General features: G+C 44.1%; 1 protein-coding gene across 2 annotated transcripts in view; it reads right to left on the bottom strand.

Annotated features, from left to right (window-relative positions):
• Positions 1 to 5573: 5573 nt before the first annotated feature.
• The window catches only part of LOC139579494 (neuronal acetylcholine receptor subunit non-alpha-3), a 22060-nt gene continuing 9044 nt past the window's right edge, over positions 5574 to 18589 (bottom strand). The window contains exons 3-10 of one of the 2 annotated variants that reach the window (XM_071408193.1): positions 16581 to 16625; positions 15075 to 15184; positions 13539 to 13670; positions 10506 to 10609; positions 9868 to 10145; positions 9420 to 9610; positions 8894 to 9110; positions 5574 to 8078 (exon numbers count right to left, since the gene is read on the bottom strand). In XM_071408193.1, the coding sequence (XP_071264294.1) occupies positions 7935 to 8078; positions 8894 to 9110; positions 9420 to 9610; positions 9868 to 10145; positions 10506 to 10609; positions 13539 to 13670; positions 15075 to 15184; positions 16581 to 16625 (1221 nt within the window). In that variant the 3' untranslated portion in view covers positions 5574 to 7934. Of the gene's footprint in view, positions 8079 to 8893; positions 9111 to 9419; positions 9611 to 9867; positions 10146 to 10505; positions 10610 to 13538; positions 13671 to 15074; positions 15185 to 16130; positions 16205 to 16580; positions 16626 to 18589 lie in introns of those variants that run through there. The other variant, XM_071408194.1, reaches the window with a different exon arrangement.

Raw genomic sequence — 18589 nt, 5'->3', positions numbered from 1 at the left:
ACAACGACATACAAACAATACAACAACCAAACAGTCACCGTGTCATTGCATTTAGGCTCTACGTTGGGTGAAAAAAATACGAAAGTCTCTTAGAAGAATGTTTGCGAATCCAATCAGTTTCCATGTTGATTCAACATCATCACATTGAATTTTTTAGGTGAAATCAAATCAAATGTTATTTTATTGGTCACGTACACATATTTAGCAGATGTTATTGGTCACGTACACATATTTAGCAGATGTTATTGGTCACATACACATGGTTAGCAGATGTTATTGGTCACATACACATATTTAGCAGATGTTATTGGTCACGTACACATATATAGCAGATGTTATTGGTCACATACACATATATAGCAGATGTTATTGGTCACGTACACATATATAGCAGATGTTATTGGTCACGTACACATATTTAGCAGATGTTATTGGTCACATACACATATTTAGCAGATGTTATTGGTCACGTACACATATTTAGCAGATGTTATTGGTCACGTACACATATATAGCAGATGTTATTGGTCACATACACATATATAGCAGATGTTATTGGTCACGTACACATATTTAGCAGATGTTATTGGTCACGTACACATATATAGCAGATGTTATTGGTCACATACACATATATAGCAGATGTTATTGGTCACATACACATATTTATCAGATGTTATTGCAGGTGTAGCGAAATGCTTGTGTTCCGAGCTCCAACAGTGCAGTACTATCTAACATTTCACAACAATACACACATCTAAAAGTAAAAGAATGGAATTAAGAAATATATAAATATTAGGACGAGCAATGTCAGAGTGGCATTGACTAAAATGCTTAAGCAATAAGGCCCGATGAGGTGTGGTATATGGCCAATATACCACGGCTAAGGGCTGTTCGTAGCCATGACGCAAAGCGGAGTGCCTGGACACAGCCCTTAGCCGTGGTATATTGGCCATATACCACAAACCCCCAAGGTGCCTTATTGCTATTATAAACTGGTTAACAATGTAATTAGAGCAGTAAAAACAAATGTATACACGTGGTATACGGTCTGATATACCACGGCTGTCAGCCAATCAGTATTCAGTGTTCAAACCACCCAGTTTATAAAGTAGAATAGAGTACAGTATATACAGTACATATGAGTAAAGCAGTATGTAAACATTATTTAAGTGACCAGTGATTCCATGTCTATGTATATAGGGCAGCAGCCTCTAAGGTGCAGGGTTGAGTAACTGGCTGGTAGCTGGCATTATTAAAGTGTTTATTGTGATGGTTGTGATGGTTATTTAACAGTCTGATGGCCTTGATAAAGAGGCTGTTTTTCAGTCTCTCGGTCCCAGCTTTGATGCACCTGTACTGACCTCTCCTTCTGGATGATAGCACAGTGAACAGGCCGTGGCTCAGGTTGTTGATGTCTTTGATGATCTTTTTGGCCTTCCTGTGACATCTGGTGCTGTTGGTGTCCTGGAGGGCAATCAGTGTCCCCCTGGTGATGCGTTGGGCAGACCGCATCACCCTCTGGAGAGCCCTGTGGTTGCAGGGCGGTGCGGTTGTCGTACCAGGCGGTGATACAGCCTGACAGGATGCTCTCAATTGTGCATCTGTAAACGTTTGTGAAATGCTAATTTCTTCAGCCTCCTGATGTTGAAGAGGCACTGTTGCGCCTTCTTCACCACACTGTCTATGTGGGTGGACCATTTCAGATTGTCAGCGATGTGTACGCCGAGGAACTTTAAGCTTTCCACCTTCTCCGCTGCGGCCCCATTGACGTGGATAGGGGGGTGCTCCCTCTGCTATTTCCTGAAGTCCACGATCAGCTCCCTCGTGTTGTTGATAGAGAGGTTATTTTCCTGGCATCACTCCGCCAGGGCCCTCACCTCCTCCCTGTAGGCTGTCTCATCATTGTTGGTAATCAGGCCTGTTGTGTCGTACTGTTGTGTCGTCTGCAAACTTGATGTTTGAGTTGGAGGCGCGCATGGCCACGCAGTCATGGGTGAACAGGAGGGGGCTGAGCACACACCCTTGTGGGGCCCCAGTGTTTAGTTTTTTTTTTAACCTTTCAATGACAGCCTAGGAACAGTGGGTTAACTTCCTGTTCAGGGGCAGAACGACAGATTTGTACCTTGTTAGCTCAGGGATTCGAACCTGCAACTTTTCGGTTACTAGTCCAAAGCTCTAACCACTAGGCTACCCTGCCGCCCCAGGTTTAGAGAAGTGGAGGTGTTGTTTCCTACCTTCACCACCTTGAGGCGGCCCGTCAGAAAGTCCAGGACCCAGTTGCACAGGGCGCTGTTCAGATGAGCTTGGAGGGTAATATGTGTTGAAGGCTGAGCTATAGTCCATCAACAGCATTCTGACGTAGGTATTCCTCTTGTCCAGATGGGTTAGGGCAGTGGGCAGTGTACAGTGTGCAGTATGATTGCATCGTCTGTGGATCTATTGGGGCGGTAAGCAAATTGAAGTGGGTCTAGGGTGTCGGGTAGGTGGAGGTGATATGATCCTTAACTAGCCAATCAAAGCACTTCATGATGACAGAAGTGAATGCTATGGGGCGAGAGTCATTTAGTTCAGTTACCTTTGTTTTCTTGTGAACAGGAACAAACATATGAAAACAATCTATCTAAACATATGAAAACAATCTATCTATCTATCTATCTATCTATCTATCGATCTATCTATCTATCTATCTATCTATCTATCTATCTATCTATCTATCTATCTATCTATCTATCTATCTATCTATCTATCTATCTATCTATCTATCTATCTATCTATCTCTCCCTCCCTCTCTCTCCCCCTCTCTCTTCCCCTCTCTCTCTCTCCCTCTCTCTTCCCCCTCTCTCTCCCCCTGTCTCCCTCTCTCTCCACCTCTCTCTCCCTCTCTCCCCCTCTCTCCCTCTCTCTCCCCCCTCTCTTCCCCCTCTCTCTCCCTCTTTCTCCACCTCTCTCCCTCTCTCTTCCCCCTCTCTCTCCCCCTGTCTCCCTCTCTCCCTTCCTCTCCCTCTTCCCTTTCTTTCTCTTGTCTCAGTCTACATCCACAAGTATTGCACAAATGTCTCTCACCATCAGCGGTCCGTTCATCCTCGTCTCTCCTCTGCCTGTAAAAAGTGCACTGCTTCAGTTCTGTCTGGTCTCACCCTGCATGTACAAGCGGCTCGCCATCAGCTAGCATCACATCAGCGCCCCCTCGGCTGGGCCGACGGAGGCTACATCCCATATTGTACCCTAATCCCTATGTAATGCACTTCATTTGACCAGGCACTATAGCAAATAAGGTTGCATTTGGGACTGAAGTGAAGAGTTAAAGGAGAGATGTGAGGGCTGTTGGAGAGAACTTACAGTACATGATGAGTTGGCTCATTATTAGGACTTGCATACCGGCCGCGTCCTCTTGAACTTTGTCCCCGTTAGGTCAGCAGATCGGTACATTATCGCAATATAACCTACCTTCTTCTTGACGTGGATTGTCTGGATGTTATTGTAGAAGTAGGGACATCTTCTAAGGAGTGGCCTGGATGGTTAATGGCATGCCTTTCATTTAGATTTCAAGATCTCCTAAAACAAGAGTTCAATCAGGGAAAATAAGGGAATTCCCTACAATATCTGGACAGCGCAGGCCTCCCTTCAAAATAAAATGTTATCTCAATAGGATCAATGTTATGTGAAATACAGTATAAATGATTGCAAAATAAATAAATGACTTTTTCAGGACCTCGAAAGACTTCACACAATCCACACAAAAGGCAAAATAGAGGAATGGAGGAAAAAAATGTATTTTTCAAGCCCTGGAAAAGACCTCTTGGAGAGGAGGTCACCACGGCAGCCATGCAGACTGCAGACAGTGACACTGAAATGAGACTGACCTTGTTCACCCTGAAGACAGCCTTTCTGGACCATCTAATAGTATCACTTCTCTGCTGCCACCCACACCTGCTCGCTCAGAATCCCTCTCTCTCTGAAACACAGACAGTCATAAACATGTCTATAGCAGTGACAAGGTGTGTGTGTACCCGCGTGTGTGTGTGCTACAGACAGACAGTAAAAACAGAGCGACAGAGAGACAGTCAGGCAGACAGACAGAGAGGCAGACAGACAGGCAGGCAGTCAATCAGACAGGCAGACAGAAAGGTAGACAGACAGAGAGGCAGACAGACAGACAGGCAGACAGTCAATCAGACAGGCAGACAGAAAGGCAGACAGACAGGTAGACAGACAGACCGAGACACTCTGTCTTCCATATCCTCCTGTATCAGATCATGATTCTTTACCACAGGTGGATTGTTACTGTGGGTGACATGCAACAAACTACATCCCAGCCTGAAACAACAGACTAACTGTCATATCTATATTCCTTCTCCAGGCCTAGTTATGTAGAACAGCGTTGTAGAGAGGTGGTTTATGAAATATCAATGAGTTCTGTTGGAAAGACTGAGGCGGCTGCCGCGTAATTATGGAAGAGGGGTTGACAGCTAGGAATATCTAGAGGTGTTGCTAAAAAATAACAACATAAACACACACACACACACACACACACACACACACACACACACACACACACACACACACACACACACACACACACACACCTGTCTCCCTGACTCAGATCTCCAGCATGGAACATTAAACAGTAGGTTGATGTCAGACTACTCAGATACAGGAGACAGATGGATAGAGACAAGATGGAGTCCGTCCCTCCTTCTATCATATTAACACGACACACTTCAAATCATCAGTTAGTCCCAAATCATTCAATATGCGGAAGATAGTATTGTAAAAGTAAAACATTCCCCCAAACTAACATCTCAGTGTAAATATTATGACCAAAAGGTGATCAATGACTCATGGAAAGAGGAATACAGATAAGACACTATTGGAATAGCCATCATAGAAATAGACATCATAGAAATAGCCATCATTGAAACAGACACCAACGAAATAGACATCATAGAAATAGACATCATAGAAATAGCCATCATAGAAATAGACATCATAGAAATAGCCATCATAGAAATAGCCATCATAGAAATTGGAATACAGATAAGACACTATTGGAATAGCCATCATAGAAATAGACATCATAGAAATAGACATCATAGAAATAGCCATCATAGAAAGACATCATAGAAATAGACATCATAGAAATAGACACCATAGAAATAGACATCATAAAATAGCCATCATAGAAATAGCCATCATTGAAATAGCCATCATAGAAATAGACACCATAGAAATAGCCATCATAGAAATAGACATCAACGAAATAGGCATCATAGAAATAGCCATCATAGAAATAGCCATCATAGAAATAGACACCATAGAAATAGACATCATAGAAATAGACATAATAGAAATAGCCATCATAGAAATAGACATCATAGAAATAGACATCATAGAAATAGACACCATAGAAAAAGACACCATAGTAATGTGCCACTGTCTGTCCCAACTTTACTAAGCGATAAATGGACAGACTCCTTACCTTTGTCTTTGCTGCCCTCTGCTGGTCAAAATATGAAAACGTGATAACTGTGGCCATCTTGTGGTGAGAAAGGAACATTACAATCAAATAATTGATCAGCCATTTGTGTTGTTTAATAGGATTTAGTTAAACACATGAGACCCTTACATTGACCAGGTTTATTTCCAATACAATATTACACAACAAGTTGCAACATGTGAAAGAGAGCTAGAGAATGTGTGTGTGTGCGTGTGTGCGTGTGTGTGTGTGTGTGTGTGTGTGTGTGTGTGTGTGTGTGTGTGTGTGTGTGTGTGTGTGTGTGTGTGTGTGTGTGTGTGTGTGTGTGTGTGTGTGTGTGTGTGTGTGTGTGTGTGTGTGTGTGTGTGTGTGTGTGCGTATATAAGAAGAATCCCGAATGTGTCGTTGGTATGTGCTGACTGACGACAGGAAAGAGTAAGAACATTTAGCAGGCAGGTGACTTTGTACATTTCTAATGTGAACCGACATAAATATATTCAAATAATAACATAGAGATGTGGTATAAGATATCAGTGTCTGGGTTATTGCTTATAGTCCTATGTACATGTACGTCACAGTGCTTGGAGTTTTGAGTTGTAAACCAACGTGTTTGGCTTGAATCCAAGGGTTTAAACAACAGGTGCACGTTATAGTTAGGCTGGTCCCAGATCTGTTTGTGCTCTTGACAACTCCACTACTGTCACTGCAAGCCAATTTGTAGGCTGGTCCCAGATCTGTTTGTGCTACTCCTTGAGTTGGAATCATGGCACAAACAGATCTAGGACCAGGCTAGCCAATTGGCATGACTATGGGTGAGGAGGATTTAGAGTGATGGCACAAACAGACTGGCACTCAGGCTACATTGTATATAGTTACGTAAACAAGTGACTATGTGTTGTACAGTTTGGAGGTGACGTCCTTTAGTAATGTAGCCTGAAACCCAGATTTGTTTTGTGCTAACATTCCACTCCGTCTACTCGGTGTCATGTGCCAAACATGACATGACGCAGAGTGGAACGTTAGCACAAACAGACTGGTATCCAGGCTGTCAGTGATGATGTACAGTAGTCATAATTACATTACGTGGTGTATTTTAGGACAAGGAAGTTGAATTCCACTTGCAAGTATAGGGGTTAGGGGTTAGGGGTTAGGGGTTAGGGCTTCAAGGGTGAAGAGGTCACGATAGACTTAGATTCTTCCAAAGGACAATGGAGGGCGACCTTTAGGGTCAGGGGTCAGGGGTTAGGGGTTGGTGACTGGGGCTAGAGTCGGGGTAAAGCCTGGAGTTGTGTAACACGCGTCACAGTGTAGCTTCCTCCCATGTCCCTGGGCTCCAACCAACCAGGGATCCTCTGCCTCGTAAATACACATGACCCTCCTCTTGACCCCCAGCGTCGTAGCCAATCACGCTATAGAAGAGGTAGTGATTCCAACTCCGTTGCATATGGTTTGGAGGTCTTGGGGAGGGGGGCTGTGAGGTACTTAGCAGGTGTTGAGAGCAGTGGTCGGGGACTTGGTCAGGATCTTCAATGTCTGGCACTAAGGTACATCTGAAGAGATGAGGATGGTAGGATGTAGGGGTTAGGATGTAGGGTGTAGGATGTAGGGGTTAGGGTGTAGGGGTTAGGATGTAGGGTGTAGGATGTGGGGGTTAGGATGTAGGGTGTAGGATGTAGGGGTTAGGATGTAGGGGTTAGGATGTAGGGTGTAGGATGTAGGGGTTAGGATGTAGGGTGTAGGATGTAGGGGTTAGGGTGTAGGGGTTAGGATGTAGGGTGTAGGATGTAGGGGTTAGGGTGTAGAGTGTAGGGGTTAGGATGTAGGGTGTAGGGGTTAGGGTGTAGAGTGTAGGGGTTATGATGTAGGGTGTAGGGGTTAGGGTGTAGAGTGTAGGGGTTATGATGTAGGGTGTAGGGTTTAGGATGTAGGGTGTAGGGGTTAGGGCAGTGTTTCCTGATCCTGGTCCTGGTCCCAGCACCAACCAGTATTTTGACTTAAGTACTACTGGCACCAACACACTGCAAACCTGATTAGTGGAATCAGGTGTATTGGTGCTGGGGAAAAATCCACAATGTGCACCCTTCTGGGTCCCTAGGACCAGGATTGGGAAACACTGTGTTAGGGAGTAGAGCCTTCAAATAAAAATCTGAAAACAAGCAGTACTCCGGACCTCATTGGGTAAGATTTGAATACCCCTGATGTAGGCAGGGCTTAGGGTGTAGAGCAGGGCTGTTCAATTCCAGTCAGTTGCACTCACCCGGTGTCCCAGGTCTGAACTAGTCCCTTATTAGAAGGAGAGGATGAAAACCAGAAGTGTTTGGGCCCTCCAGGACCGACATTGAACAGCCCTGGTGTAGGGGTTAGGGTCTACTGATTATATGTTGTAGGATGTAGGGGTTAGGGTCTAGTGATTATATGTTGTAGGATGTAGGGGGTAGGGTGTAGGGGTTAGGGTCTATGTGTTGAAGGGGGGGGTGGTCAGGTACAAAGTGATGGCTGGAGTGAAGATGAGGATGGTACCCAGTATGGAGACAGTGAGGAACACCCACAATAAGATCCTGTCCAACACCTGAGCCACAAACTTCCAGTCCTGCACCACCTGGAGGGAGAGAGAGGGAGGGGAGAGAGAGAGAGAGAGAGAGAGAGAGAGAGAGAGGGAGGGGGGAGAGAGAGAAAGAGAGAGAGAGAGAGAGAGAGAGAGAGAGAGAGGGGTTGGAGGGAGGGAGGGAGGGAGAAAGAGAAAGAAAGAGAATGATCTCAACAGCAAGACATGTTTTTCCCCATCTGAAAACTAAAAAAAATAGAGACAGACAGTTAGACAGACAGTCAGACAAACAGTTAGACAGACAGTCAGACAGACAGTTAGACAGACAGTCAGACAGACAGTCAGACAGACATTTAGACAGACAGTCAGACAGACAGTCAGACAGACAGTCAGACAGTTAGACAGACAGTCAGATAGACAGTTAGACAGACAGTTAGACAGACAGTCAGACAGACAGTCAGACAGACAGTTAGACAGACAGTTAGACAGACAGTCAGACAGTTAGACAGACAGTTAGACAGACAGTCAGACAGACAGTTAGACAGACAGACAGTCAGACAGACAGTTAGACAGTCAGACAGACAGTTAGACAGACAGTCAGACAGACAGTCAGACAGTTAGACAGACAGTCAGACAGACAGTCAGACAGTTAGACAGACAGTTAGACAGACAGTCAGACAGACAGTCAGACAGACATTTAGACAGAAAGTCAGACAGACAGTCAGACAGACAGACAGTCAGACAGACAGTTAGACAGACAGACAGTCAGACAGTTAGACAGACAGTCAGACAGACAGTCAGACAGACAGTCAGACAGACATTTAGACAGACAGTCAGACAGACAGTCAGACAGACAGTTAGACCCCCACCTCTCTGATAAAGTGTTCCTTCTTGATGTGACGGCTGATGTACCGTACTGAGCTGGTGGCTTTCTCCAGCATGGCCAACCAGGCATGGTTCTCATCCTCCTTCCCCCCGACAGGGCCTCTCTGCTGGGCTTGGCCCTGGCCCGACGCCCCCCTCCTTCCTGGACCTCCGCGGGGCTTCAGCTCTGGGCTACGCAGCTCAATGTCTGGGTAGTGGTACCTAGAAATTACACCAGTTACTACAATCACAATGTTGATTATTCAGGAATAAAGGACATAGTCGCTTCTCTTTCTTTCTTTCTTTCCATTAAATGAAAGAGAATCATAAAACATATGTCAACAATATCTAATTATTCTTCTTTATGTATTTACATCAGGGTTGATCTACAGTTGTTATATTCCCTCAATATATTTTATCTCATCTTCTAAAATCAGATTTTATTAATTTGTTATTGAATTGAATCATAAAAGATCAATGCCATCAATTATTGGTAATCAACTGGAAAAAAGAGAAGGTGTGTGTGTGTACCTGTCAGTGTGTCCCCTCATGCAAAGCAGTCTGGGTAGCCTCTGGAGGAAGAGGTTTTTCACCCAGGGGGCCATGGGGTGGTAGGTGGCTGAGGAGCGGTGGTGGACGTTGATGACAAACACCGTGACGATGATGGAGAAGGTGACGAAGATCATGATGAAGAGGAGGTACTCTCCAATCAGAGGGATCACCTTGGTGATAAATACATAAATAACATGTTCAAGATATCACATCTCTAAAGAGTACACCAATAACTGACTCCCACTACAGGGCCAACCTGAACAGTACTGGACTGCCTTTCTCTTGTCACATGGTCATTTCCAGTACGGTACCAACAACAATGGCCGACCCTGTAGTTCAGCTCGGCTTGGCAAAGTAGTTTAAAACGTCTGAAAATGTGATAGAAGAGCGTTCCACAGACAGACAGTCCCCAGCAACCTCCACTGACCTTGGAGGAGGAAGGTATAATCTCTTCTATGACGAGGAGGAACACGGTGAGAGACACCAGGACCGACGTGGACAGAGACAGCTTCTCTCCTTCATCAGACGGGAGGTAGAACACCAACACGGTCAGGAAGGACAGACCGAGACAGGGGATGATGAGGAAGAGTGTGTAGAACAAGGGAAGCCTCTTGAGGATGAAGGAGTAGGTAACGAAGGGGTACCAGTAGATACCGTCCCGCCGGCTGCCCTTGGCGCCGGTGGCGTTGAGGATCTCCCATTCACCTGTAAGGGAATCGGATCAGTGATTGCAGGTTATCTTTAATGTTGTTGGATAATGGGTGACTGGACCACATTCACATTGGACATAGAGAGACAGGACACTGTCATACTGATTAACGTCTTCATTAACTGTGGTGGGAAGAGACTGTCAAACCGGGTTAGTTACCACCACCCTGCTGTTTCTTGTAGAAATGGCGTCTTTAACCAACATGTATTAACTGGTAACGAAACCGCCTTACGTTTCCCTCTATACACTGTATACCGGGAGATATTATTGTAGTTAGAACAATTAACTTGTTGCTTGACTTCTGAAGCTTTTGGAGTAGCAAGACATTTTACTTCAAGAGTATTTTTCCTACACACCGTTGTCGAAGAAGTCCTTACGGTCGACGTAGTGGTCGACAAGGACCAGGTCCACCATGTTGCCGTCGTAGGTCCACGAGCCAAACTTCATGGAGCAGTTCTGTCTGTGTTGGGGAGGGGAAAACATTCTGTCTGTGGTGACTGCAGTTCTGTCTGTATTGGGGAGGGGAAAACATTCTGTCTGTGGTGTCTGCAGTTCTGTCTGTGTTGGGGAGGGGAAAACATTCTGTCTGTGGTGACTGCAGTTCTGTCTGTATTGGGGAGGGGAAAACATTCTGTCTGTGGTGACTGTAGTTCTGTCTGTGTTGGAGAGGGGAAAACATTCTGTCTGTGGGGACTGCAGTTCTGTCTGTATTGGGGAGGGGAAAACATTCTGTCTGTGGTGACTGCAGTTCTGTCTGTGTTGGGGAGGGGAAAACATTCTGTCTGTGGTGACTGTAGTTCTGTCTGTGTTGGAGAGGGGAAAACATTCTGTCTGTGGTGACTGCAGTTCTGTCTGTATTGGGGAGGGGAAAACATTCTGTCTGTGGTGACTGTAGTTCTGTCTGTGTTGGAGAGGGGAAAACATTCTGTCTGTGGTGACTGCAGTTCTGTCTGTATTGGGGAGGGGAAAACATTCTGTCTGTGGTGACTGTAGTTCTGTCTGTGTTGGGGAGGTGAAAACATTCTGTCTGTGGTGACTGTAGTTCTGTCTGTGTTGGGGAGGGGAAAACATTCTGTCTGTGGTGTCTGCAGTTCTGTCTGTGTTGGGGAGGGGAAAACATTCTGTCTGTGGTGACTGCAGTTCTGTCTGTATTGGGGAGGGGAAAACATTCTGTCTGTGGTGACTGCAGTTCTGTCTGTATTGGGGAGGGGAAAACATTCTGTCTGTGGTGACTGTAGTTCTGTCTGTGTTGGAGAGGGGAAAACATTCTGTCTGTGGTGACTGCAGTTCTGTCTGTATTGGGGAGGGGAAAACATTCTGTCTGTGGTGACTGCAGTTCTGTCTGTGTTGGGGAGGGGAAAACATTCTGTCTGTGGTGACTGTAGTTCTGTCTGTGTTGGAGAGGGGAAAACATTCTGTCTGTGGTGACTGCAGTTCTGTCTGTATTGGGGAGGGGAAAACATTCTGTCTGTGGTGACTGTAGTTCTGTCTGTGTTGGAGAGGGGAAAACATTCTGTCTGTGGTGACTGCAGTTCTGTCTGTATTGGGGAGGGGAAAACATTCTGTCTGTGGTGACTGCAGTTCTGTCTGTGTTGGGGAGGTGAAAACATTCTGTCTGTGGTGACTGTAGTTCTGTCTGTGTTGGAGAGGGGAAAACATTCTGTCTGTGGTGACTGCAGTTCTGTCTGTATTGGGGGAGGGGAAAACATTCTGTCTGTGGTGACTGCAGTTCTGTCTGTATGGGGAGGGGAAAACATTCTGTCTGTGTTGGGGAGGGGAAAACATTCTGTCTGTGTTGGGGAGGGGAAACATTCTGTCTGTGGTGACTGCAGTTCTGTCTGTATCGGGGAGGGGAAAACATTCTGTCTGTGGTGACTGCAGTTCTGTCTGTATCGGGGAGGGGAAAACATTCTGTCTGTGGTGACTGCAGTTCTGTCTGTATTGGGGAGGGGAAAACATTCTGTCTGTGGTGACTGCAGTTCTGTCTGTGTTGGGGAGGGGAAAACATTCTGTCTGTGGTGACTGCAGTTCTGTCTGTATCGGGGAGGGGGAAACATTCTGTCTGTGGTGATTGCAGTTCTGTCTGTGTTGGGGAGGGGAAAACATTCTGTCTGTGGTGACTGCAGTTCTGTCTGTATTGGGGAGGGGAAAACATTCTGTCTGTGGTGACTGCAGTTCTGTCTGTATTGGGGAGGGGAAAACATTCTGTCTGTGGTGACTGCAGTTCTGTCTGTATTGGGGAGGGGAAAACATTCTGTCTGTGGTGACTGCAGTTCTGTCTGTGTTGGGGAGGGGAAAACATTCTGTCTGTGGTGACTGCAGTTCTGTCTGTATCGGGGAGGGGAAAACATTCTGTCTGTGGTGACTGCAGTTCTGTCTGTGTTGGGGAGGGGAAAACATTCTGTCTGTGGTGACTGCAGTTCTGTCTGTATCGGGGAGGGCAAATTTTTTTTTCTGTGGTGACTGCAGTTCTGTCTGTGTTGTTAAATTGACTTTATATTAAAGTATTTATATTGTAAAGTAACAAAGAAGTTATATATCTTTTTTCAAATGTTTTTTTAACAGCTGACCGCAGAGGCAAATATACACCAGTCACATCTCAATCAATCAATCAACCAACCAACCAATCGACAAATCTACCAATTGACCAATCGACCAATCAACCAATCATCAACCAATCAACCAACCAATCAACCAACAATCAACCAGCCAATCAACCAACCAATCAACAAATCAACCAATCGACAAATCTATCAATTGACCAATCGACCAATCAACCAACCAATCAACCAACCAATCAACAAATCAACCAATCGACAAATCTACCAATTGACCAATCGACCAATCATCAACCAATCAACCAACCAATCAACCAATCAATCAACAATCAACCAGCAAACCAAAGGGAAGGGGAGAGTGAGTGATAAAGGAGAAGAGACACAACAAATCTTATAAATTATAGTGATTAAGTGATATAGTAAAACAGAGATAATCATGGATAAAGTGATACAGTAAAACAGAGATAATCATGGATAAAGTGATATAGTAAAACAGAGATAATCATGGATAAAGTGATACAGTAAAACAGAGATAATCATGGATAAAGTAATATAGTAAAACAGAGATAATCATGGATAAAGTGATACAGTAAAACAGAGATAATCATGGATGTCACCTTCTTCCCGTCCGACAGGTAGGACTGATGGATTGATTGGTTGAATTAGTGTGTGTGTGTCTGTGTGTATGTGCTTCCATGTTAGTGTTTATGTGTGCGTGTGTGTGTGTGTGTGAGCTTGTGTGTGTTCATGTGTGTATGTTATGTGTGTGTGAGCGTCCGTCTGTGTATGTGTGTGTGTGTGTGTGTGTGTGTGTCCAGAGGTCAGTCCCACCTGTCGAAGGGAAAGAAGGTGACGTCCATGGTGCATGAAGACTTGTAGCTGGCCGGAGGGGTCCACCTGATTGTCCCGTCTGACCTCACGATGGCTTTGGTCATCAGAGAGCCCTCGAAACGCCCGTCAGCACTGAGGAGAGGGAGGGAGGAGAGGTGTGAGGAGAAGGAGGGAGGGAGGGGAGGTGTGAGGAGAGGAGAGGAGAAGGAGTGAGGGAGGGAGGTAGGGAGGGGTGAGGAGAGGGATGGGAGGGAGGAGGAGAGGGAGGGAGGGAGGGAGGAGGAGAGGGAGGAAGGGATGGGAGGGGTGAGGAGAGGGAGGGAGGGAGGAGGAGAGGGAGGAAGGGAGGGGAGGTGTGAGGAGAGGGAGTGAGTGAGTGAGGGAGGGGTGAGAAGAGGGATGGGAGGGAGGGAGGGGTGAGAAGAGGGAGGGAGGGAGGGAGGGAGGGAGGGAGGGAGGGAGGGAGGGAGGGAGGGAGGGAGGGGTGAGGAGAGGGATGGGAGGGATGGGAGGGGTGAGGAGAGGGAGGGAGGGAGGGAGGAGGAGAGGGAGGAAGGGAGGGGAGGTGTGAGGAGAGGGAGGGAGGGAGGGAGGGAGGGAGGGAGGGAGGGAGGGAGGGAGGGAGGGAGGGAGGTTAGTTGGTGAGTTTAGTTCATTAGACACATTTTAAAGCACACAACAAAAGATGATGAGCCTATTAAAAAGAACCAGCTGAACTTTTCAGGATGCTGCGTGTTAGTGCTGGTTTTCCTAAAACGATACTAGATTACAACAGACCTCCATGCTAACCCTGCTAACATGAATGATTATAATAGACCTCCATGCTAACCCTGCTAACATAAATGATTATAATAGACCTCCATGCTAACCCTGATAACATAAATGATTATAATAGACCTCCATGCTAACCCTGATAACATAAATGATTATAATAGACCTCCATGCTAACCCTGCTAACATAAATGATTATAATAGACCTCCATGCTAACTCTGCTAACATAAATGATTATAATATACCTCTATGCTAACCCTGCTAATATAAATGATTATAATAGACCTCCATGCTAACTCTGCTAACATAAATTATTATAATATACCTCTATGCTAACTCTGCAAACATAAATGATTATAATAGACCTCCATGCTAACCCTGCTAACATAAATGATTATAATAGACCTCCATGCTAACCCTGCTAACATAAATGATTATAATAGACCTCCATGCTAACCCTGCTAACATAAATGATTATAATAGACCTCCATGCTAACCCTGCTAACATAAATGATTATAATAGACCTCCATGCTAACCCTGCTAAGATTAATGAAGTGAAGAGGAAGAAAAGTCATCAGAAGTACTATGTTATACTCTATGTTATCAATTAGAGTGAAGAGTTGTCTTACAGGCGTCTAAACTGTAAAGCATGTTCTAAGAAAGCATTCATTGATTTTTCAGGGGAAATAAAGTATCAAAGAAAGTCTGAAAACACAGAGCTGAGCCCATAGGAAGCAGGAAGCAGGAAGTAGTGTGCACTCACTTCTCATAGAGGACGATGTCTGGCAGCCATATTGTTTCAGAGGGAACTCTGATAGAGGTGATTCCTCCATACTCATCTGGGTTCCACTGGAGCTTCACATCGACCCACTCCTACAGAACATAGAACATTATAACATAACAATATACCATTACATTATAACATAACAATATACCATTACATTATAACATAACAATATACCATTACATTACATTATAACATAACATTACAACATAACATTATAACATAACAATATACCATTACATTATAACATAACATTACAACATAACATTATAACATAACATACCATTACATTATAACATAACTTTACAACATAACATTATAACATAACAATATACCATTACATTATAACATAACAATATACCATTACATTATAACATAACATACCATTACATTACAACATAACATACCATTACATTACAACATAAAATTATAACATAACAATATACCATTACATTTTAACATAACAATTTACCATTACATTATAACATAACAATATACCATTACATTATAACATAACATTATAACATAACAATATACCATTACATTACAACATAACATTATAACATAACAATATACCATTACATTATAACATAACAATTTACCATTACATTATAACATAACAATATACCATTACATTATAACATAACATTATAACATAACAATATACCATTACATTATAACATAACAATATACCATTATATTATAACATTATAAAATAACAATATAACATTACAATATACCATTACATTATAACATAACAATATAACATAACATTATATCTTAACAATATACCATTACATTACAACATAACATCATACCATTATATTATAACATTATAAAATAATAATATAACATAACAATATACCATTACATTATAACATAACAATATAACATTACATTATATCATAACAATATACCAATACATTACAACATAACATTACAACATAACATTATAACATAACAATATACCATTACAACATAACAATATAAAATAACATTATAACAAACTACAGTCATCAGCTGATTGGTCCTTACCTGCCATAGCCAGACATTAGTAGTCATCAGCTGATTGGTCCTTACCTGTCATAGCCAGACATTAGTAGTCATCAGCTGATTGGTCCTTACCTGTCATAGCCAGACATTAGTAGTCATCAGCTGATTGGTCCTTACCTGTCATAGCCAGACATTAGTAGTCATCAGCTGATTGGCCCTTACCTGCCATAGCCAGACATCAGTAGTCATGAGCTGATTGGTCCTTACCTGTCATATCCAGACATTAGTAGTCATCAGCTGATTGGTCCTTACCTGTCATAGCCAGACATTAGTAGTCATCAGCTGATTGGTCCTTACCTGTCATAGCCAGACATTAGTAGTCATCAGCTGATTGGTCCTTACCTGTCATATCCAGACATTAGTAGTCATGAGCTGATTGGTCCTTACCTGCCATAGCCAGACATTAGTAGTCATCAGCTGATTGGTCCTTACCTGCCATAGCCAGACATTAGTAGTCATCAGCTGATTCTTCTCATCCTGTCAGAACAAGAAGAGAAGAGAAGGAATATGCATTATGAACAATGTCTGCATTACTAAAAGCAAAGTGTTTGATGAAAGACAGAATGCATGATTAGAAGTTGAAGACGTTTGGAAGGATGTCAGTCAAATTAGACTGGAGTGAAAATCCATGGCACATATGTCATGGTTTCTCTGTGTCCCAGAAAGGCAGTGGGGCAGAATGACTGAATGTCTACCTGACTGAATCAATGGTCAAAGGTGGGTTTTAGGCAGATTGGTGCATTTTGATTAAATGACCACAAGGTGGCAGTATGTAGTCATTACAAGAATGTGAGAGAGGAGTGTGTGACTGACTCACAAGGACTAGGAACAAATGTGGTTCACACAGTTGTGTGTTTGTGATGTGAGAGTTAGAGACAGGGACAGAGAACAATTTAGAGAGAGTGAGTGGTCGCGCGCGCGCGCGTGTGTGTGTGTGTGTGTCTGTGTGTGCGTGCTCGTTTGTGTGTGTGTCTGTGGAGGTCAGTGTAAATAATGGATGCTATCTAGCTCCTCTCGGCCCAATGGTCCCATTAGAGAGAGAGAGAGAGAGAGAGAGAGAGAGAGAGAGAGAGAGAGAGAGAGAGAGAGAGAGAGAGAGAGAGAGAGAGAGAGAGAGAGAGAGAGAGAGAGAGAGAGAGAGAGAGAGGAGAGAGAGAAAGAGAGAGAGAGAGAAAGAGAGAGAGCAAGAGGGTGAGAGAGAGGACACTTTAAAACCTCCTCTACCTCCTCTCTCTTCTTCTCTCCCCAGTTTCCTCACTCCTTCCTCTCAGAGTAACCATATTTTCTCCTACCCTTTTCTCCTCCCTCCTTCTAAGATAACCCTCGCTCCACTCTCCTCCTCTCCTCCCTGTATTTTCCCTTGCTGTCAAATTAACCACCTTTCTCTCATTTCCCCTCCTCCTTCCTTTTACCTCTCTTCCTGTCCTCCTCCTGTCATCCCTTCTTCTCAAGAAACCTCCAGTAACCAACTCCACCAGACAGAGAAACGAGGAAAGACAGAGAGGGTATAGGAAGATGGCAGAGATGTCCATGATGCTGAAATGTACCGTAACACAGTAGGACAGATCAGGATCATGGTAAGACAGTGGGACAGATCAGGACCATGGTAAGACAGTTGGACAGATCAGGACCATGGTAACACAGTAGGACAGATCAGGATCATGGTAAGACAATAGGACAGATCAGGACCATGGTAAGACAGTAGGACAGATCAGGACCATGGTAAGACAATAGGACAGATCAGGACCATGGTAACACAGTAGGACAGATCAGGACCATGGTAAGACAATAGGACAGATCAGGACCATGGTAACACAGTAGGACAGATCAGGACCATGGTAAGACAGTAGGACAGATCAGGACCATGGTAAGACAATAGGACAGATCAGGACCATTGCAAGACAGTAGGACAGATCCGGACCATGGTAACACAGTAGGACAGATCAGGACCATGGTAAGACATTAGGACAGATCAGGACCATGGTAACACAGTAGGACATATCAGGACCATGGTAAGACAATAGGACAGATCAGGACCATGGTAAGACAGCAAGACAGATCAGGACCATGGTAAGACAGTAGGACAGATCAGGACCATGGTAAGACATTAGGACAGATCAGGACCATGGTAACACAGTAGGACAGATCAGGACCATGGTAAGACAGTAGGACAGATCAGGACCATGGTAAGACAATAGGACAGATCAGGACCATGGTAACACAGTAGGACAGATCAGGACCATGGTAACACAATAGGACAGATCAGGATCATGGTAAGACAGTAGGACAGATCAGGACCATGGTAAGACAATAGGACAGATCAGGACCATGGTAAGACAGTAGGACAGATCAGGACCATGGTAAGACAGTAGGACAGATCAGGACCATGGTAACACAGTAGGACAGATCAGGACCATGGTAAGACAGTAGGGTAGATCAGG

This window comes from Salvelinus alpinus, chromosome 6, assembly GCF_045679555.1.
Source record: "Salvelinus alpinus chromosome 6, SLU_Salpinus.1, whole genome shotgun sequence".
Taxonomy (NCBI): Eukaryota; Metazoa; Chordata; class Actinopteri; order Salmoniformes; family Salmonidae; genus Salvelinus; species Salvelinus alpinus.
This window is presented reverse-complemented; position numbering and strand designations above follow the sequence as displayed.